The sequence below is a fragment of the Gopherus evgoodei genome, chromosome 2, assembly GCF_007399415.2.
Source record: "Gopherus evgoodei ecotype Sinaloan lineage chromosome 2, rGopEvg1_v1.p, whole genome shotgun sequence".
NCBI classification, from domain to species: domain Eukaryota; kingdom Metazoa; phylum Chordata; order Testudines; family Testudinidae; genus Gopherus; species Gopherus evgoodei.
The window spans coordinates 173,984,347-174,007,350 of record NC_044323.1 but is presented as its reverse complement, the minus strand read 5'-3'; the positions used below and the strand labels follow the sequence as shown (position 1 = coordinate 174,007,350).

The following is a 23,004-nucleotide window of genomic DNA, read 5'->3' as shown; positions in this document are numbered from 1 at the left end:
TTTTCCTTTTCTTAATCTAGCTCCTCATGCTTTATCTCTGACACTGGTTTTAGTTCAAGGTTCATGTTGATTTCTGTGTTTCAAAATCATGCAGGACCTTAGAACCCCCCTCTTCTTCATTTTGAAGTTTGGCAGCTGAGATCAGGTGGGAGATAAGGCTCACACAGGTATCTTAGATTTGTCTGTGAGCAAGGTATTCTTAATGAAAGGCATTCTCAGTGAAGAGCCTTTCACTGGGATTCACTCCATTCTTGTCTGATACCCTAAAGATCAATTAACTGTATGTTGCAACATCTTTTTATTCACTCAGGCTTTCTTGAAGGGATAATGTAAGTCTCAGGATTTCATGGGGAGAAGGCTTTTCTAGTGGCATTGTTAAAATGGCAACTGGATTTATTAGTGTAAGTCTGGATCTGTAAAAGCAGCAAAGAATCCTGTGGCACTTTATAGACTAACAGACGTTTTGAAGCATGAGCTTTCGTGGGTGAATACCCACTTCGTTGGATGCACGTAGTGGAAATTTTCAGGGACAGGTGTATATATATGCAAGCTAGAGATAACAAGGTTAGTTCAATCAGGGAGGATAAGGCCCTCTTCTAGCATTTGAGGTGTGAAAACCAAGGGAGGAGAAACTGGTTTTGTAGTTGGCAAGCCATTCACGGTCTTTGTTTAATCCTGAGCTGATGGTGTCAAATTTGCAGATGAACTGAAGCTCAGCAGTTTCTCTTTGAAGTCTGGTCCTAAAGTTTTTTTGCTGCAGGATGGCCACCTTAAGATCTGCTATAGTGTGGCCAGGGAGGTTGAAGTGTTCTCCTACAGGTTTTTGTATATTGCCATTCCTAATTTCTGATTTGTGTCCATTTATCCTTTTCCGTAGCAACTGTCCAGTTTGGTCGATGTACATAGCAGAGGGGCATTGCTGGCATATGATGGCGTATATTACATTAGTGGACGTGCAGGTCTCATTAATAACCAAACTTCCATACAAATGGACTTCACTAAAATAAGACAGGAGATCTACATTACTCACTTCATCTCTCTACAAAGGAAAAAGGACTGTAAGCTGTGTAAACTCCTACCTGCCACATGGGGCCACAACCATGGTACCCCTAACCCAGCCAGCAATATCGTCAATCTATCCAACCACACACTCAGGACAGAGTTTTCTTCTGGGCTATCTCGGGGACTCTGTCTCTGCCCTGCCACCCCCACCAACATGATACAGTTCTGCGGCAATCTGGAAGCCTACTTTCGCCATCTCTGATTCAAAGAATACTTTCAGGACAACACTGAACAGCGCACTGATACACAGTTACCCTCCCACCAACAGCACAAGAAGAAAAATCCACATGGACTCCTCCTGAGGGTCGAAATGACAGTCTGGACCTATACACTGAATGCTTCTGCCGACGTGCACAGGCAGAAATTGTGGAAAAACATCGCTTGCCACATAACCTAACCTATTACAGAACGCAATGCCATCCATAGCCTCAGAAATCACCCTGACATTATAATCAAAGAGGCTGATAAAGGAGGTGCTGTTGTCATCATGAACAGGCCTGACTACCAAAAGGAGGCTGCCAGACAACTCTCCAATACCAAATTCTACAGGCCACTTCCCACAGATCCCACTGAAGAATACACTAAGAAACTGCACCATCTACTCTGGACACTCCCTACACTAACACCAGAACAAATCAACCTACCCTTAGAGCCCTGACCAGGGTTATTCTATCTACTACCCAAGATCCACAAACCCGGAAATCCTGGACGCCCCATCATCTCGGGCATTGGCACTGTCACTGAAGGACTGTCTAGATATATGGACTCTCTACTCAGACCCTATGCCACCAGCACTCCCAGCTATCTCCGTGACACCTCTGATTTCCTGAGGAAACTACAATGCATTGGTGACCTTCCAGAAAACACCATCCTAGCCACCATGGATGTAGAGGCTCTCTACACAAACATCCCACACACAGATGGAATACATGCTGTCAGGAACAGTATCCCTTATGATGCCACAGCACAGCTGGTTGCTGAGCTCTGTGCCTTTATCCTCACACACAACTATTTCAAATTTGATGACAGTATATATCTCCAGATCAGTGGCACCACTATGGGCACCCTCATGGCCCCACAATATGCCAATATTTTTATGGCCGACCTGGAACAACGCTTTCTCAGCTCTCATCCACTCACGCCCCTTCTCTACCTATGCTACATTGATGACATCTTCATCATCTGGACCCATGGGAAGGAAACTCTGGAAAAATTCCACCACAATTTCAACAGCTTCCACCCCACCATCAACCTCAGCCTGGGCCAATCTACATGGGAGGTCCACTTCCTAGACATCACAGTGCAAATAAATGATGGTCACATTAACACCATCTTATATCGAAAACCTACCGACCTGTATGCCTACCTTCAGGCCTCCAGCTTCCATCCCAGGCACACCACACGATCCATTGTCTACAGCTAAGCACTGAGGTACAACCGCATCTGCTCTAATCCCTCATAGAGACCAACACCTACAAAATCTCCACCAAGCATTCTCAAAACTACAATACCCGCACGAGGAAATAAGGAAACAGATCAACAGAGCCAGATGTGCACCTGGAAGCCTCCTACTGCAAGACAAACCCAGGAAAGAAACCAACAGGACTCCACTGGCCATCACATACAGTCCCCAGCCAAAACCCCTCCAATGCATCATCAGGGATCTACAACCCATCCTGGACAATGATCCCACACTTTCACAGGCCTTGGGTGTCAGGCCAGTCCTCACCCACAGACAACCTGCCAACCTGAAGCATATTCTCACCAGTAACTGCGCACCGCACCATAGTAACTCTAGCTCAGGAGCCAATACATGCAATAAACCTTGATGCCAACTCTGCCCACATATCTACACCAGCAACACCATCACAGGACCTAACCAGATCAGCCACACCATCACCAGTTCATTCACCTGCATGTCCATCAATGTAATATATGCCAGCAATGCCCCTCTGCTATGTACATTGGCCAAACTGGACAGTCTCTACGGAAAAGGATAAATGGACACAAATCAGATATTAGGAATGGCAATATACAAAAATCTGTAGGAGAACACTTCAACTTCCCTGGCCACACTATAGCGGATCTTAAGGTGGCCATCCTGCAGCAGAAAAACTTCAGGACCAGACTTCAAAGAGAAACTGCTGAGCTTCAGTTCATCTGCAAATTTGACACCATCAGCTCAGGATTAAACAAAGACCGTGAATGGCTTGCCAACTACAAAACCAGCTTCTCCTCCCTTGGTTTTCACACCTCAGCTACTAGAAGAGGGCCTTATCCTCCCTGATTGAACTAACCTCGTTATCTCTAGCTTGCTTCTTGCTTGCATATATATACCTGCCCCTGGAAATTTCTACTACGTGCATCTGACGAAGTGGGTATTCACCCACGAAACCTCATGCTCCAAAATGTCTGTTAGTCTATAAGGTGCTACAGGATTCTTTGCTGCTTTTATTAATGTAGATGTATTTAAATGTTATAATTCATGTGCTTAATGATCTTGTAATAAGTGCCCTATATTAAATGCAATTTATAAAGAGGATAAGTTATAAGAAATGTAAATCAATCTAGATAGTTACAGCTGATGTAAATAGTTCCATGGAAATCAATAGACATATGTCAATTTACATCAGGTGAGGATCTGGTCCATCGACCTGTGTGACTTTCCTGTGAGGCTTAGTGAAATAGGCTAATACTCTTATTCTTGTCCTGCATCATATTATCCTCTCATAATCTCTGCACAAAACCCATTAAACTGCAGTGAATTTCCATGGATTGCTTTATAGATATTAGTCAAAACAACTTTATGCAGTAAGTTATGTTAATATAGTCTGAGAGTATGTGTCTATTTAGAAAATAATAGGGCATTCAGACATCCACTTAAAAGATTTATGTATTTGAAGAATTACTGGGAGGTTGATAAGTATCAGTAGCTCTCTCTTTAAGGGCTCTGCCATCACAATATTTATTCTTTTGACTTCCCCATTAATGCAATTAAGAACCGATGACTGACTTAGATGTTCTTGGTGATTGGTGGCAAAGTAGAGATCTTGTCCATGGTTGTATTTACTATATAGCATTTGTTTCATGTTGTGTTTCAGCTCATATGAAGAGTTCTTTTATTCACAAAGCAGTGGTTGAAAAGTTCATGATATAGCCACCCTTCTCTTCCTCCCCCCCTCCATTCCCACTCTTCTCTCACATACAAACACCTATCCATCACTCTTATGAGGTTCTAATCCTCCCTTCTCCATAGTCTGAAATTGCACTTGCTGAAGTTAGTATGAGATAACAGAGCTGAAAGTTCCCAACCATAGCATAGTGCTGAAACATTAGTAAGCACTATAGGAAGAGTCTCTTTTTTCCAGATAGCTTTCCCCCTTGGTAAGGTTTCATTCTTTTAGAATGACTCCTGAAGCAACCTCTTCCTTGCAAGTCATTTTAATTTCCTTTATTGGTTTCATAATGCACAAGTACACACTTCTGTTTTTTTTTCACCTTCACTGAGGACATCATATTTAAAGAGCATCTTCCTTTTTATTCCTCTTCCAGTCTGTCCCTCTACCCAGTCTTGGCATTTTCTCTTTACCGCTAGGGTTAGAAACCATAATGACTAGAATATAAACTATATTCACAAAAGAGGATTACACTCTTGGTATATAAATGCTGCAGTACAGTCTAAAATATTATAGCAAAGCACAGTGTTACTGTGATATTTGAGTATCAGAGGGGTAGCCGTGTTAGTCTGGATCTGTAAAAGCAGCAAAGAGTCCTGTGGCACCTTATAGGCTAACAGACGTATTGGAGCATGAGCTTTCATGGGTGAATACCCACTTCGTCGGATGCATGTGATATTTTGTGATATTTGAGTTCACTGCTACACAGACAGAATATTGCATTTGTATTTGGAAATTTAAGCTTAGGTATGTCTACATCTACAATTTTGCAGCGCTGGTTGTTACAGCTGTATTAGTACAGCTGTATAGGGCCAGCGCTGCAGAGTGGCCACACTTACAGCAACCAGCGCTGCAAGTGGTGTTAGATGTGGCCACGCTGCAGCGCTGTTGCACACCGCGGGGAAGGAGACCTGCTTGGAGGGGGGGGTCGGGGAACGCCAGAGCACACCGCGGGGAAGGAGACCTGCTTGGAGGGGGGGTCGGGGAACGCCAGAGCACACCGCGGGGAAGGAGATCTGCTTGGAGGGCAGTGGAGTTTGCTTAATTACCAGAGAGGCTTCCTCAGGTATGCTGGGATACCTGCTTATTCCACGGAGGTCAGCAAAAACGCTGGTGAGTGTCTACACCTGATGACCAGCGCTGGTGATCCAGCGCTGGATCCTCTACACCCGAGACACGACCGGGTGTACAGCCAGCGCTGCAAACAGGGAGTTGCAGCGCTGGTAATGCCCTGCAGGTGTGTACACATCCTAAGTTGCAGCGCTGTAACCCCCTCACCAGCGCTGCAACTTTGTAGTGTAGACAAGGCCTTAGACTAAGGTAGTTGTCTGGGTTGGGTTGTTGAATTTTGTGCCATTGTGGTCTGTTTGGGAGCATACTATGCCAGCAGTTGCTGGCCCTTCACTCATGCCACAGGCACAATACTCCTGAGAGAAGCTGCTAATGTGCTGTCTCCCCGCCCTCACTCTCAAACAGAGGCAATGGCCCACATCTCTTTAACTAGGAGAGACTCAAGCTGAGTCAGACAGTTTTTTTTTTTTTTAAAGAGTACCATGAGTGTGGTTTGGGTTTTGAGAGAGAGTAAAAAGTTTCAGGGCTGGGTCCCCAAAGTGGTCCATACTAAGGAGACGTGCACGCTCGAACAGGGCTTTGGAGCGGAGCCAGGAGCTGCAGTGTGGAGCAGCTCTGGAGCAGTGGATCTGCAGGTTTTTACCTGGAGCTGGCGTGGAGTTGGAGCACAGCTCCAAAGCCCTGCTCTTGAGGTAATGACTTTCTAGATGGGTCAGACTCTGCCCTCTTCGTAAAGGATGTTAATTAGTAAAACTCAAAAGGAGATAAATCGTGAACGTATTAGCTGAGTTAAATTTGCAGGTCTCTGTTTGCATAGGTTTTTGTCAGACATTGTCAGCTTTGGTTCGTGTGATTTTGCAACCCTTGACTTTCGCTTTAAGTTTCACATTCCTTCAGACCCCAGTATGGCAAAGCAAAAATAAAAACATAATGGATGAGTGTTGTTCAGCTCTGTATGTGGTTAAGGGAATTACAAAGGCTCTTTGGGTCCAGGCAACATGGCCTACTAGAGCTATTGACAGGATTGAATGCTAGGGTTATATATGATATTATGTGAAGTGGAGAGAAAATGTTAGTTAAAGATGTAGGGGAAGGAGGTTCATGCAAAATAATGTTGACCTGAAAGTATGGCTCTTTTGGTTCCTGGCCTGATTGACAATGGCCCAGTAAGCATTAAGGATTGTTTTTGGTCGTGGAACCAGTATGCTAAAGCACGCTGGAAACTAAATTACAGTCCCATATGCTGTGCTGCTACACTCCGTGACACACATCATGTCACTTTTCAACAATATGGTTGTTGTGAAGAAAGGGCTCAAATGCCAATCCCTGGCGAAAGTGCTTCATACCTTTTAGAACTTCCGGATTGCTGGACTGAGCAAAATGGGTGGAGTTTTTCCTTTAAATAACAGTGCTAGAAAGACTGTTGATGCAGTTGTGATGACATTAGGGTGTTGCTAAGGCATTAGGAAGTCGGTGTTGACATGTCATGGATAGTGGTATGCTTTGCATGCATGTTAAGGAAAATGGACCATGTATTTTAGCTACCGTATTTTAGCTTCTTCAGAGGAATTAGATGTTGGTCATAGATGTCCAGATGTCTGTCATGCAGTGGGAGAGAACAAAGGTTTTACTTCTGAGTTGTGGTGTGTCCCTTTTTTTCATGTAGGCTCTTTTGTGTTTTGGCTTCAGTTCAGAGGAGGTTTATGAGAGGGTGGGAATGGGTAACATCACAATGTTAACCACATGTACTCAGACTGCATAGAGCTGACCTTGAAACTCCCAAGTTAAAGAAAGTAATGTAACTAAGAACAGCAAGAGTTTATGGGCGCGCTGCTGAGAAGGCACATAGTTCAAAGGAGAGAGGTGTGGAAGTGCAGCTGAGTGACTTAAATATAAGAAATCACTGCAAACAGCACTTACGAATAGAGTGAGAATCACCCTACTGCAATGTAGAGTGACAGTGATCTGATTTGCCTTCCTCCGCTTCAAGAACTACAAGATCTGTTGGATTTTATTTTTCAGTCCCTTCTGACTTGTTCTGTGTCCTTAGGCAAGTCACTTAACCTTTTTTGTGTTTGTTTCCTCATTGATTCAATAAGGATAATACATTACAACAAGGGTTTTACAAGGCCTGTTTTTGAAATCCTTGCATAGAAGATGGTGTTATAACCATCAGATATTACCATCAACCCTAGTTATGTTGGAAACATTTCGAAGTTCAGCATGCCTGAAGCATTATAGAATGGGAAAGTTGCAAGGAGAAATATATAATGCTGACAGCACCTTTAGATTCTATTAGACAATAGTCTGCAACAGAAATATGTTCCATCCTGTATGCAAATCGAACATTGTTGAACTGTGCTACCACAAGACCTCTATAGCTGATACTATATTTCTTTCTCACAGATTCTGCCTGGCTTGTTCCTTGGCAACTTTAAAGGTAAGATTAGTTTAATGGTTACAATTTAGGATTACTTAAGTCTGAAAAAGTGTTGGGTCATACGTAGCCCTACAGTATTTACTAAAATCTGTGCAAGTTCTTTATCTCCATTTTGCTTAATTTCTGAATCTACCCACTAGCACTAAAAAGAGAATGTTTTCTCTGTCATCTGTACACTTCACTGCACAACTGGTTAAAAATGCACACACTCTCCTGGGAGCATGCTTCACCTAGAATTCCCAAGTGTTGGCCTCTGTTGTAAATTGGTTCTGCCCTTTGCAGACTGGCCTGTGAGCCAGGCCATTTTTGTAAACCCTCCTCATTATTAATGTCTTAATTTGCCTCCAATTCATAGCTCTCATTATTGTGGCTATAGATGAGAACCGTTAAGGAGCCCTATTATAAATGTTTGTGAAACTGACAGATACAGAGTTTGATGCCCGAGTATCAGGATGCAGTGTCCATATTGTAGACTCAGATCTGTTCTCCCTCTCCCTCTCTGTGTGTGATTTTTATTTTCCATTTGATTTTAACCTATCACTTTTAGAGACTTATCTTTAAGAAAGCTAAGGTTGAAAAAAGTCCTGGACACCCAGCAGCTCCCACTGACTGTAATTACTTATTGTTAAGTATTTGGGACAGGGACCATCTGTTCATTACATATGTGCACAGCGCCTAGCACAGAGGAGCCGCGATCCCAGCTTGGGGTCTCTAGGTGCTATTGCAATACCACCAATAAATAACCAGCAACGTGATCTACCTAGAGCTATGCTTAGTTGTGAGCAGCAGGCGTGTTGCTGAGTGGCAACTGCACATGCCTCCATATATTTGGTCTGCTCACATGACTGGACAAGGTCTGTTCCTTTCATTTCATATTTAGTTGGTGCTGCACCAATATTTCTTCCTCCCACCCCCACCCCACTCGCTCCTGTGAAATATTTGGTAGCACGAACCTACAACAGGATAGTGGCATTGTTTGTATCTGATCCTGCCATCCCTTGTTGACAGGGGGATGGGACTGCAGGGTCCACTTTAGCATCCTGATAGTTATTTTGCTCCCCTTTCTGTGTGGAGCATCTTTGGAATGAGCCCAGAGGTGCAGGATGAGTTCGAGGGGCACTCCTGCGCTAGGTGGCAAACATGAAGATGGTACTGGCCTGCATAGGATGGAGGGAAGTTGGTTGTGTCAACTGTGTGGGTGAGGGATGAAAGGGATGGAGATGAGAGTGAGGGCAATGATAAGTTTGTGATGGGATACAGGGACTGGAAACAAGGAAGATACAGAAATCAGAAGGGGCGGGTGAGGGGTTGGGAGGAGAAAATAAGGAGTGGGAGAGGGAGAAAACCCAGAGACAGTGCTTCTTCTGAGTTGAGGCAGTGCCTTCTGCTTGTGACAGAGCTAATGTTGGCCTCATTGCTGGATGAAACAAAGTGGGAGAGGACTTCAGAGGAATGGATGATATCTCGCATTTCATGTGAGATTGTTTCAGTTTTTCAAAATGCAGTATGTGGGGGAGGGGCCCCGGATTTGCCCATAGCGCACGGTGTGTGACTCTGAAACTGGCCCTATCGTCATGCCAGCCGTGGTGGCAAAACTTTTGATAATACTCCCAAGAGAGTGAAACTCAGACCCAGCATCTGTTTCTCAGTGTGGTACTGTTTTCACCCACTGAGGGACTGAGGCAAGGCAAGATGAAGGGGAGTAGGCCAAGGTTGCAGAGTGAGTCAGCACCTCAGCCCAGATTAGATCCTAGAACCCTTCTGGCTTGTCATGCTGTAACCATTCAGCTACGTGCCTTGCAAATGGTGTATAAATGGTATGTCACATAACTGTTAGCATGATAAAAACATGGTGTTAATGAAGGTGGGATGAGTGTAGTATTGGGATCCAGTTAAAAATAAATGAAGCTGAAGTGCATCAGCTATTTCATATCTGGAGGGAGGGGGAAGGGCTGGTGTCAATATGAATGTCTGTACTTCAGCGATTATCACTGTTTTTGTTAATAAAAATAAAGGTGGGTTTTTTTAAATGGCCTTTGCTTATATAGTATTTAATCAATACTCTCCACCCCATTGTGAGGTCATGTCAGTAGGTAATTGATCTCTGAATTAGTTACATTTCTGGAGCAGGAGAGAGACAATTACTGTTAAGGAGGCAAGGTGGGAAAGTAATATCTTTTATTGGGCCAACTTTTGCTGGTGAAAGAGACGACAAGTTTTCAAGCCACACAGTATTCTTTGGGTACTGTACCTTTGCCAGACCTATAGAAAAGCTCTATGTATGCTCAAAAGCTTGTCCCTTTCACTATCAGAAGTTAGTCCAATAAAAGATTTTACCTCATTTACTCTGTGCATGGATAGAAAAACACTTTAATGAATATAGTTAATAATCTTTGAATTTCTAAAAAAATTTCTAAATAGTCTAATAATGCTAATAGCAACAGTGACAGATAGCTAACATTGCAAAGTAATACAGTGCTTCTGAAACAAGGCAAATATAAGCTTGCCACTATAAACATTCCTAGAGGAATTTGATTACTGATTTATTTTGCAAGTGTTCTGATTTACATCATATGCAGTTTATGAAAGACAGGACAAGATTTTGAATAGCGAGTAGTGATTTGGGTGCAGGATTTTAGACACCCATATTCAGAGAGTTGGTGCTCAGTGCTTTCTGACAATTGGATCCTTCTATGGTGCCTCATGCCTAGAAAGCTTGGGTTTTGCAAGTGATTTTTTTGAGTATAAAAATGTGTGATACAACAGACTCCCCTTGAACTGTGATTTTTATCACCTTTCACAGCTGAATAGTGCTGTGCTAGGTTAGTAATTGCATGGGAAACCTCTAAGGAAACTGAGATGCTATGGGAAGTGGTATGAATGATTCAAGCAGGTGGTTCCCTGCATACTCATCAAAACTGATGTAATACCCCAGCATTACGTTAGAGGGTGCTGTGCTTCTGGAAGTTCCATTGTTTGGAAGGGATAATGAATGTTCTGACCATGGAATCATTCACCAGACTAGCACTCCTACTTGGTAGTTATGTAGAACCTGTCTTTCAGGGCTCCTGAATTGCTGTTCTGAAGTTAAGCCTCCAGTTGTCTATGTAAGGTAAATAGATGCAGACATGTTTAACTTATGGGTAAACTGAGTTACAGTTTATGAAATGGTTGCAGCAAGTCAGTGGTATGGATGGGAACAGAACTCAGGAGTCCTGACTTGCAGGCCACTGCTCTAATCTTTAGACAGACTGCTTTAGGCAGAGTGAGAGTGCTTTTATAGCATCTTGGGATCCTTGGGAATGGAAAGCTTTGTATAGTACTGATTCAGGAAATCACTGAAGTCCATAGGACTTTAAGCATGTACTTACAATACTTTTCTGAAGAGAGATGGATTTAGGAACTTAAGAGCTTTCTTGAACTGGGACCTTAACTAAAAATTAAAACTGAATTACATTCCTAAGGTACAAAGTATTTAGGAGAATGTGCATCCAGAGGGCTTGGCAATTCAAGCAGAACTGCTGCCTTTCTTACAAAATACTGAGGAAGAGTTCACCTTTAAAACCCAGGAGAAAATTAATCTTACAGATTGATTATCTTCTGGGTTTCGTTTTGTTCAGGAGCAAGGCCTTGCCCTGTCTAAACTCCATGGGACTGGTAGCTTGGTAAGAGATGTAGTGGTGGAGAAGCTGAAGGTGAGAAGAAGCCCTCTTCAAATTAAATCCCTGTGCCCCCCTCTGATCTGAAAGCATTTTCATCTGTCAAGTGGAAATCAAAGTCCTGCCGTCCACTCACAAGCTGGTGTAATCTCCCTTGATGACTGACAGCTTTGCACTTCAACAGCTGGGGGTCTGAATGCCCCAATAAGCCCTTATTCCCACACGAAGCTGGTGTCTGCTGTGCAGCAATGGACAGCTTTCTGTATTCCCATCAGAAGAAATTTCTTGTTTTTCTAATACTCTGGTGGGACAGTGCGAGGTTTTTGCCTCTTTTCCCATGCAGCAGTAGGGAAATATTTTTCATCTGCACGAGTTCCAGCTGGTCTTTCAGGTGCAATAGATTCCAAAAACCAGGGCTCAATAAACTGTAATAAGGGTTAAAGGCCACACACAGTTCTTCAAGCTTGAATACAAAGTAATACATGTCCTTTCTGCTTGCAAACATGTTTGGAAGATTTGAGTTTTTCCAATGGAATATTTGGGGGATTTTCGATTCTGAGGGGAAAGCCGTAGTGTGAGGCTTAATTCCCCCAAAGAGTCCAGTGGCACTATGGATGAAGTGAAGCGCTTAGGTGAAGTTTCCACTCTTCCTGTTCCTCAGCCTAAGATGCAGTGCACAGCAAATGATTCTGTGATGCCGTGTTCACAGTGCCTTTATTCTTCTGAATAAGCTTCTTCGAGGTTTTTTCAGGAAAAGTTCCTTTTCTGGGGGCACATTTGGGGTTCAGCCTTCAAGAAAGAAGAGTAGGTTAGCATCTTACAGTATTGCTCTCCTGGATTCACAGATCATCTAGATTTACAGGCTTGTACAGCTAAAGCTTCAAATGTGGATTGCCCTAGGAAGGGAAGAAGGTTCAGGGTAGAGCCCTGTGTGGGACTATTGTTTTAATCCCACTCCTGTCCTGCCCTGTAATTCCCACTCCCACCTGCTCCCATATTGTTTCTTGTATTTTTATCCTGCTCTCACCCACAAAAACCTTAGATCCAACAAAGCCCACGAGAGAGACTGATTCCCCCATGCTACTTTTTTTAAAAAAAGTCTGTTTAATGTATTTTATTTATCTGTCTATCTACACATCTACATTTATATTTATAAATGGAATTCAGACACAATTTTTACCATTAAAAGAATAAAACAAATCTTGCTTAAACCATGTAAAAAAATACTTTAATGCCTGTTGTAATAGACATCAACTCTTTCAGTCCCTTGCTTACATTTATATATTAAAACCTTTATTTAAAAAAAGAGAAATTACTGAAATTCTATTTAATGACAAACTGATGAGATTTAGTGTTTTCCCACAAATTACCTCAGTCTGTTTTCCTTCCCCGTCTCCCCTGCCCCAACTAATCCTGCCTGCAACAAAGTACATTTTATCTGCTCCTGCTATTATGGCAGCAAGTCCTGCAGGATCCATGGGCTCCCAGTCCTGCTGCAGAGCTCTAGTTCAGGGGCACTCTTTTTAGCTAACTACTCTTCCCCCTTCCCCTTTACAATGGAGCTATGCAGTATTTTGAACAAGTTTATTTACAGGAATTAAAGCTTCAGGAAAAAGAAGGGTGGAAGTTTTGCCTAGGCACTCAATTTGTTCTCTGACATCATTGCATATTATGGGTGGAACTAAGTGTGTCCTTTGGAACTATGGGGAACGAGGGGAGGTGGGAAACAATCCGCTGTGGGCACAGGCACCAATTTTCCTTGGCACCGGTGGGTGCTCACGCCCCTGGCCCTGCCCTGACTCCGCCCCATCCCTGCCCCTATTGGACCCCCACAAATCCCCGCCTCTTCCCCGAGTGTGCCGCGTTCCTCCTCCCCCCTCCCTCCCAGCACTTGTCGCGTGAAACAGGTGTTTCGTGGTGCAAGCTCTGGGAGGGAGGGAGGGGGGAGGATGAATGTGGCGTGCTCAGGAGAGGAGGCGGAGGTGCGCTGGGATGCGGGGGCAGGTCGGGGAGCTGCCAGTGGATGCAGAGCACCCACTAATTTTTCCTTGTGGGTGCTCCAGCCCCGGAGCACCCACGGATTCGTCACCTATGGCGGTGGGTGCTCAGTATCTCTGAAAACTAGGCAGTTTATGTAGTAGAGTTGCCAATTTTCTAATTCCTGAAAACTGAGCACCCTCTGCCCCACCTGTCCCATCCCCCCATCGCATACGCTCCATTCCTGCCCCCGTTGCTCGCTCCCCCATCCCCTGGGACTCACCTACTACCTGTAGATCCAGCCTGGGAGGAGCTGATGTGGAGCCTGCCCAATTGGGGCACAGCGGGGCATGGCAGAGGTCAGTCCCCGGAGCGAGGGGGTGAGGAAATCGGGGGAAGGGACAGACCTCCCCCATCCCCGATGTCACTGGTAGGTACTTTGGAGCTTGGTCTGGGAGCCAGACTGTTCTTTTGGTTAGGCTGCTTGGGGGGCAGGAAGAGCAGCAGCTGCTAAGCAGAGCCACCCCTCCAGGCTCCTGCTGATCTTCCTGACTCCAGTGGTGGAGGCTGGTTACTGCAGGTAACTGGACTTTTAGTGGCTGGTCAGCTGTGTTGACCGGACGCTGCCGGTTCCCCTTTTCGACTAGATGTTCTGGTTGAAAACCAACCACCTGGCAAACCTATTATGTAGGTGTGCCTAACTAAGGTACCAAAATTTGAAAGTTTTGGCCTAGGCTAGGGTGACCAGATGTCCCGATTTTATAGGGACAGTCCTGATTTTTGGGTCTTTTTCTTATATAGACTCCTATTACCCCCCACCTGTGTCCTGATTTTTCACACTTGCTGTCTGGTCACCCTAGCCTAGGCCTCCAGCCAGTTCTTCTCCAAAATACCTTCAGGGTGTGTCCACTAGGAGAAAAGATGTGTTCTTACCATGTGTTAAAATCCTCGTGAAGGCAGGGCAGTTTGTAGGTTTCAAATGTATTCACAGGTTGAGCTAAACGCTAGCAGGAAGCAGAGAGTTTGTCTCAGGCTGCTAATGGTGATAAAACTACAGCTGGGTTGCCTTTACTAGGGTTTTACCTCATTAGATATGTTAGTTTAACACATGGTAAGAGCACACCTTTCTCCCCCGCCCCCCCAGTGAAGGCAAGGCTGCAGGGTTGTGTGTTTGGAGGAGGGAGAGAGACTGCATACAAAGAGGACAGTGTATGGTGAGAAGAAAGGTAATTGCCCCCTCCTTCCCTCCCCCCACCCCCAAGAAATACAAATCTAGTTTGAGCTGATCTCATTGATCTGATTATTTTAGCTGCGGGATGCCTCACAGTCTGATGCCACAGACTTGGACCGGCATCAACGTAATTGGCTTTCTCCACCAGAATCGTTTTGGTTTTACTGGATAAGAAGAGATGGGAAAACTCTAGATATTTTGAAGGAAGGGGAGGTGACAAAATCTTAGGGAAAATTCTTTTCCTGTCATTCCAATGAAAGGGAAATCGTTTTCACCATACATGTCTTGAAGGGATTATTAATAATGAGTTGGGTCTGCCTATCTACTTACATGGCCCCATCACCTCAGTATTGAAGATCCTCCCAATAGTTAATGAATATATTCTCAGAGGAACCCTGTGGGGTAGGGGAAGTACTATCTTCATTTTACACATGGGGAAATAAGGCACAGGAAGTGTGTGGTACAATGGGGACTCCAATCCAGAGTCTACCAATCCTGTTCCAGTGCCTTAGCCAAAGGAGGAAGATTAATTTTGTAGTTATGTGGCTATGACCCTGAACGTACTAGTACGAGGGGCTAGAGCTAGAAGCGTGGAAAAAAATGAAGCAAAAGAAACCTAGGCTGAATGTGGGGGGAAGGGGAGAGGAGAAAGGGGGAAATGTATCAAGTTATGTGGGGGAGGACTTTCCCAAGGAAACTGGTGGTTGCCCCTATGAGTTGAGAGGTTTTAAATTATATTAGGTGAAACATTAAACAGCCTGCTGTAGGGAAGAATCTTGCGCAGGATCTAAACAGATAGGCTAGAGGTGACCTAATAGATTTCTTTTAGTTCTGATTTCTAAGAGAGTGCATCTGACACTGACCTTGGAACATCAGCCTGCTTTTTATGGTGCAGTACTATAGTGATATGCTAAATAATGAGTCAGAATTCCAGTTCTAGCACTGAATGTTCTTGCTTTTTGGTCCCTTAATATAACAATTTTAGATATGAATTTGAACATACATCTCTATTATGCAGAAATATTGTGAGCAGTCTGTATAGCTACTGAGGGCAGCTTCTAAATCTTATCTGTTATGTTAGTGATTTGCAATGGGGAGAAGCAAGGGAATTTCCCCTCTCTCAATTATCTGTTCCATGGGTCTAGAGACTTTGATAACTTGCTAGCCAGGGACTGTATTTTTTTCCTCCTCTATAGATTTTCTATTGCTTTACTTATGTATACTGTGAACTGCTATTTATCTTGGCATTATTTGTAGTGTTGTTGTAGCTGTGTTGGTCCCTGGGTATTTGAGAGACAAGGTGGGTAAGGGAAAAGATATTACCTCACCCACCTCATCAATCTTGGTACACAGCTTCAGGATTGTGTGGTTCTCATGCCCTCTTCTATGAGTATCCCAAAACACTGTCTTTGATTTTATTGAACTCCAGTTAACTGAAGCACTAAAACGTTGCAAGGGTAGTACTGTGTGTTCTTAATGACACTGCTAGCCAGTCAACTTTTAAAGGGAACCATCTGTGTTCCAAAGCTGGCTGGGCTGCAAAGCTTGTCTTGCCAGGGCTTTGGGAACCTGGATCACCGTGTTTCCTGAGCCATTAGCATTCTCTTAAATTATAATTTATTTGTCTTACACTACACTAACTGTGATCAGAGCCCAACTATGCTAGGCACTGTATAAACGCATAATAAAAGATGATTCTGCCTTGAAAAGCTTATTAAATTGACAAGACAGCTAAAGACTGGGAGGGGGAAACGAAGGCACATAGAGATGAAGTGACTTGCTCAAGGCTACATTTAGGTCACTGTCCAAACCACATCTCTTATGTCCTAGTCCAGTGTCCTATCCATTGGAAAATGCTACCTCCCTAAAACTAAAATTGAGGTTCCAGGTAGCTGGCCCAGAAATATGCAATTATGTTTGGAGGGTGCACAGTATAGACTTAAAAGTCCAACTGGGCTAGCTTTTGTAGTTTTCCAAAGCCTTCACTTTACAGATGGTCTCTGAGACCTTAGAATAATCAAGGATGCACTTACTATTCTTAACAACTCTGTTCCTGTGATAGTCTGGCAGGTTACACTGGCTGTACCAGCAAGTCTCATAGTTATCTTTTGGAAGTGCTCATTCTTGTTATGAAGAGAATTCAAATTCTTTCAGGTACTTGGTGCTGAATTCTGTCTGAAATGGTGACACAGGGATCCAAATGAATAAACATCTATTCTGCAGTCACACATACTGTACCTTCAGAAGAGGTGAAACTAGACAGTTTTGATTTTTCTCTGATTTTTAGAGCTGCTAAGACCTTTAAGATGAAGTATTTTTCACAATCGGGTATGGACTTGTTAACTCTATTCCATTGTGTTCAGATACTCAGCATTTCATCTGTTGGCCAATATGATTAAATGCCACCTTCTGCTTTCTGATTTAAAAAGAGTATTGAAACTTCATAGTAGAGAGTAATGACTCGAATTAAGAGATGCTGATTGATCTTTTCACGTACATAAAGAACGTACAGGTGATATTATTATTTTTGTACCAAGGAAGAGCCGGTTTGAAACCTTTGTGGTCTGTGCTTTTTTAAATCTATTTAACCAGGCTACCATAAACTGATTGTATAGGCTGGTTTTAAAACAGGTGTCCACATCACAAAGAACACTGTCATAAATGACATGCATGGCAGCCTTTCCCAGTCAAGAGATCAAGATTAGAGACAAACTGAACAAACCAGGGTCTTCCCTCCTGGTCTTGCTGATGGGCCAGTGTAGGGAAGTTGCACTGTGGCTACAGATTGCAGTCTCCAGACTGATTTTAACTCCGTTCATGTAGACATAATCCAACTACATTTCTTTAAAACGTCTAAGCACCAAATTTTCAGGCCTTAACTTGCATTCTAGTTCTGAGCACCTAATTGTAATTCTGAATACTCATGCGCCTATAAGTAAGGTTCAAGATTAAAAGTCACCTTGGGAAAATTTCTTCCTCAAATTTACTTAATAACATGTATTTAGTACAGTGCTTTCTTATTTTTGATGTAACTTGATTAAATATGTGGTTTGGTACCTCTCCCATGTTGAAACTTATCAAATCTCTTTATAAGCACTGGCCATACTTAATAGGAGTAGAGCATGTATGGTATGTTACAGGTGCTACGTCCCTCTCTAGTAGCTGGTCTACAGAGAATAAGAACCCAGTATTGCTATTAGCTAACAGTACTCCAGAAGCTGAAGCGGCAGTGGCCTTTGCTTTTTTCCACAGATTCACTACTCACTGGTGACTATTAAACTTTTAATTTTGTTTTAAACACCTCAGGCAAAGACTCTCTCATACTTTTGTTTGTGAGGGTTACTCTGTGTGTGTTTTTTGAATAATGCATAGTGAATACATGACGGGGCACTATGACGTAAAGAAGGGGTAGGCACTCACGCTACCGGTCCGGGGGGCTCTGCATTTTAATTTAATTTTAAATGAAGTTCTTAAACATTTTAAAAACCTTATTTACTTTACATACAACTATGGTTTAGTTATGTATTATAGACTTATAGAAAGAGACATTCTAAAAATGTTAAAATGTATTACAGGCACGCAAAACCTTAAATTAGAGTGAATAAATAAAGACTTGGCACACCACTTCTGAAAGGTTGCCGACCCCTGATGTAAAGGCTTTGTTGTAATGGCTACTTTACCCATGAGTGGAGCTGGTTGAAGTAATGAGAAAATTCAAGATTCAAAAGTTGATTAAATTGTTATAAATTTCCCTTCCTCCATGTTATTCTGCTTCCTATAGAGCTAATAGAAATCTTGTGAGTTTTGATGAAATGTTGAATATTAGGGTGGGGGCAGGGGGAGATTAAAAACAAAACAAAAATCCTAAACTTTTCCCCACCAACTTTCCCAGTGAGTTTTGCAGGTCATCTAAAAGAAATGTCTATAAAATCATAATACCACATATTTTCATATACACTAATTAATATATATATATATAATTATACAAAAAATTGAGGATTTTTTAAATACACGTGCGCACACACATTTGCACAAGCACGACCCCCCCCACACTATTTCTTGTATCCCTTTGTTGGTAAAATCAAAAGTCCAACTGTACAAATCTTGGATGGAGAAGAAAATAATAAATGTAAGTCCCCTCTAAAAAAAACCCTCTAACATTGTTTTTCTAGACTTGAAATGTGATTTCTTGGGGTCTTCCAGTATTAGAAGCAACGGGGGTGCATTTTCTTGGGAAGCTGGGAATTTCTCCTGTCCAGTGTAAGAAATCTCCTGTTTCTAGCTCTGCAGAATTGTGAGTTATCAGGCCTTAAACCTTTCATGACTGAATATTGCCTACCGTGGCCAGTGTAACTTGTCTGTAGGGTTGGTGGAAGGGGACATGAAGGTGGGATTCTCTATGTGGAAGGTAGAAGGAACTCTTGTATGGTAAATTGATCTTAAACAACAATGGCAGTTTTGAAGGTGCTTAGTGCTACAGGGTTTGAAATGTAAGAATAAATCCAAGTGGAGATGGATTAGTATTAGTGGGCAGAGAATAGGCGAGACAGTCAAAGGTGTATGATAACTTGCATTTATCACATGGCTCTGAAATGTATCTCATATCTGTTATCTGCATACATGTGGTGTGTGTGACACACACAGATTCACACATTTTGCATCTGAAAATTGAGTGTAACTGTTGAGTTAATAATTTAGGGATGTTTTCTTAAGTTTGTTCTCTATATAGTATATCATTTGCTTTGGAGTTCATTTTTCCCCCCACTTCCTGTCTTTTTGAATGTGTTTGTTTTTAGAAGATCTTCTCAGATGATCATGATTCTCAACATGTGTGAGAGAACTGGGAACAGCTTTTTAAGAGAAACTTAAAAAAATCTTTTTTTCCCCCCACTACAGATGCTCGAGATGCGGAGCAACTGAGCAAGAATAATGTTACACACATTCTGTCAATCCATGACGGTGCTAGGCCTATGCTTGAGGTAAGGGGGAATCCATCATAGCTCTAGATAACCTGAACATGAAATAATGGCCTGTCAACCTTTACTTACTTTGATCTTTATTACAATTGTTTGACACAATTTTCCATATTTTCTCTTTGAAACATTTGGCAGTCATAGTTTTGTGAGTCAGTCAGTTTTCATCACTGGTATTGTTACGAAAGGCAATCCAGCTGTCAAAGGAGGATTCAGTTACAGAGTTTTATTGATTGACATTCTGTTTTATCAGAGACACAAGGTGGGGGAGGTAATATCTTTTATTGGACCAACTTCTGTTGGTGAGAGTGCATGTTCTTAGCCCAGTAGCAGAGGTAACTAAACATTCTGTGTTGATTCTCTAGGATGTTTGAAAACCCATTTAAAAATATCCCTTTACCTTGCTAACACTGCACAGCAAATTTTTTCTGCAAGAGGCTTCAAATCCTTTTCTGTCTAAAATGTAATTATCCAGGCTTGACAAAAAAATACGATTGCCTGTTTAGCCTGGAAGGAATACACCTGTGTTGCTACACCCCAAAAAAACACTCATTCAATTTACATGGGCAGATATTTGCCCCCTCTGCAAATTAATACTTTCCCTCCCCCATTTTACTTTGATCTACATATTGTAAACATTCGCGCCACAGAAGATGACCCCTGGTGCCGCTGCCGCTACTGCTCTCCTTCTGAGCCTATATGGCGCTCTAGTTCTGTTCCCCTCTGATAAAAAAAGAGCAATGGATTCAGCCACTCACTTCTGCAAAATTTCCATATGACCTGGCAAGCCAGTGAATGGTTTTTTTTGTTTTGTTTTTTTTTTTTAAAGCTTGGGTAACCTATATATTCATACCTGGGGAAAGTAGGGTTGCCAGTTTTGGTTGGATGTATTCCTGGAGGTTTCATCACATGACATAATCTTTTAATTAAAAATTAATCTTTAATTCCTGGAGACTCCAGGACAGTCCTGTAGGGTTGGCAGCCCTAGGGGAAAGGACACGTAAAGGTGAACTGGAATTTGTAGATCGTCTTTGGGCTCAGTACTGTAGATCAGCAAAGCTAAAACTGTTCTCTTTGGTGGGTGTGTGTGTGTGTTTGACTTATTAAGGTGTGCCTACTGCACAGTCTAAAAACATGTTGAATTTCAAGACTGCTGTTAACTGGAGTGATATACAGTTGCACTCACTAAGGAAGATGTAATCACACTTTTATGTGGGTGCTGCATGTGTTTCTTCTGGGGTATTGTCCTCTAAAATAAACAGCTAGTGTCATGATTTTCTAGTCAAGGTAGGGGAACTACTCACTGCAGAATCCATGTGCAGTCACGGTATTCTCAGTCTACAACCTCCTCCCATGTGGACAACAGATGTTACAATTTGTCCACAGTTCTTTAAGTAGAAGGAAGATTGCAAGTTCCTTTTGTTTTTCAGTGAAATTATTATTAATTACATTCTAATTCATGGTCTTAATTCAGTAGTCACTTGCAACTAAGTACTTGCTGATGAACGAAGGTTTAGAAAATCTTGATATAGGACTTCCATTTAGGTATGATTACTTGTCAGGTTGTAATTAAGATATGCAGAAAACAATGTTTAGAGTTTAGGCCTTATGTAAATTATATTTTGCTTTTAAAAGATTAGTAGCTTTATTCCAGTCTTAGAGACTCGGGGCTTTTTCTCTTGGCCACTGAAGTCAACGGCAAAGCTCCTATTGACTTCATTGGTGCAGCATTAGGTATGCAGTTCTGTAGCTGCTCTGTCAGTGGAAATTCCGCTGAAATCATTTTGAGATTAATGCATGGAATGACTGTAAAATCAGACCCTTAGTAAACTTTCCTGTTACATAGATACAGTAGTCACCTCTAAAAATCAAGATGGTAGTCGAATTGACCATTTACCAAAGTTGATTTTTTTTTTTAATTTCTTATCCTAAGTTTAAGAAATATTGTAACTATTTCACTAAACTTAAATAAAAAACTGTGGAAAGAACTTTGTTTTGTTTTTAAAGTGGTAAACATAGTACAGTAAAGTCATAGCCGTATTCAGTTAGTTAATGATCAGTAGTATGAAATAACACATTGTGTGAAAATGAATTTGAAGTTTTTTATTAACCAGAGAAATTGTATTCATCATTCTAATGAATCATGCTTAAAGGGTCACTATCACATAGGTTAGCTCTCAAAAATTCTTACAAAACCTACTGTTACCAGGTATTTTTATTTATTTATTTATTTGTAATTTCAGTAATAGTTTTTTGTTTTGATGTAATAATAATTCTTCTGTAGCATGTGAATATGCAACATGGTAGCACCTTGCTAGTGCATGAGAATCAGAAAATGGAATTGACCAGTCTAATTTCATTGTCCATGTTGAGTGAAGAATAAAAGGCAAACAGCCATCATAAATATTGAATAGTATATTTAGTGTATATTCTAAAATCTAATTTTAATAATCTATTAAGAATGCCAATGAGGACATTTTAAAAATTATTTTTGACCTGAGAATGATTGTGCATTTGAACAAATGCTTTCTTAACTTACATTTTCTTGCTCTGTTCCTTGTGTTTTCTGCACTCTTAGGAAATATGACACTTCTGTTGCCCCATAGCTTGCCACGTCAGTGAAAATGAGTGCCTGCTTGGGGTTCATATAAAAATGCTTTAACTTTTTTCAGGAGAAATAATTGAGAAACCAAAAACTTTTCAGTGGGATTTATTTTCCAAAACCCTTTCTGGTAAAGTTCAACTCTATAAATCCTCTTATGAGTTTGCTATTTATAGTTAGCTAATTAACAAAGATTAGGCTCGGGAAGCTATTGCTTGCTTTCAAAATGGAATATCTGCAGACAGAATGTTTTTAAAGTAAATAAAGTCTTGTATTCTACTTGTGGTACAACAAAGGCTGAAAACAGCTTTTTAAAGGATTGTTTTTACTTTTTATAGGGAAGGGTGTGGCTGCCATGTTATAGGTATTAAACTTGACATGGCTTAAATTGGAAAAAAAGAGAACATGAATTCAGCAATCTGCCACTGTTGCCTGCTTAGCTCTTTTGTTCTGTATGTAACACTATTTTAATGGAAACTAGTGCTGTCTTTTTAAAAATAGAGCTTGTAATTATTTGTTTATGAAGCCCCAATGTCGAAGTGATCTAAATGCTGAACACCATCACCATACAGATATCCTAACAACGCATACAGACATTTGTAATTTAAAAAGACATGCCTAAAAGTTTGTCCAGAGAAAACAGATGTAAGTGATTGTGGTGGGTCCAACACAAAGGGACTACAAAAGATGATTAAAAAAAAGTGAACTACTTCAAATGAGTGCCCTCAATAAACAGGGGGACACAGGCCACCATCCTCTATCTGCCAGCGTGATTTCTGTTTTTGCCTGGGCAAGGAGTAGGTATCTCTGATG

General features: G+C 41.8%; 1 protein-coding gene across 4 annotated transcripts in view; it reads left to right on the top strand.

The window, feature by feature from the left end:
- Nucleotides 1-23,004, top strand: part of LOC115645143 (dual specificity protein phosphatase 22-like) — a 42,822-nt gene that overhangs the window by 3,018 nt on the left and 16,800 nt on the right. For 2 of the 4 annotated variants that reach the window (XR_003998658.1, XM_030549533.1), the window contains exons 2-3: nucleotides 7,716-7,749; nucleotides 19,513-19,595. Coding sequence is in view for 1 of the 4 variants with exons in the window: in XM_030549533.1 (XP_030405393.1) it covers nucleotides 7,716-7,749; nucleotides 19,513-19,595 (117 nt within the window). In the remaining 3 variants the exon portion in view is untranslated. Of the gene's footprint in view, nucleotides 1-7,715; nucleotides 7,750-18,788; nucleotides 18,911-19,512; nucleotides 19,596-23,004 lie in introns of all 4 variants that reach the window. The other 2 variants (XR_003998659.1, XR_003998660.1) reach the window with 2 other exon arrangements.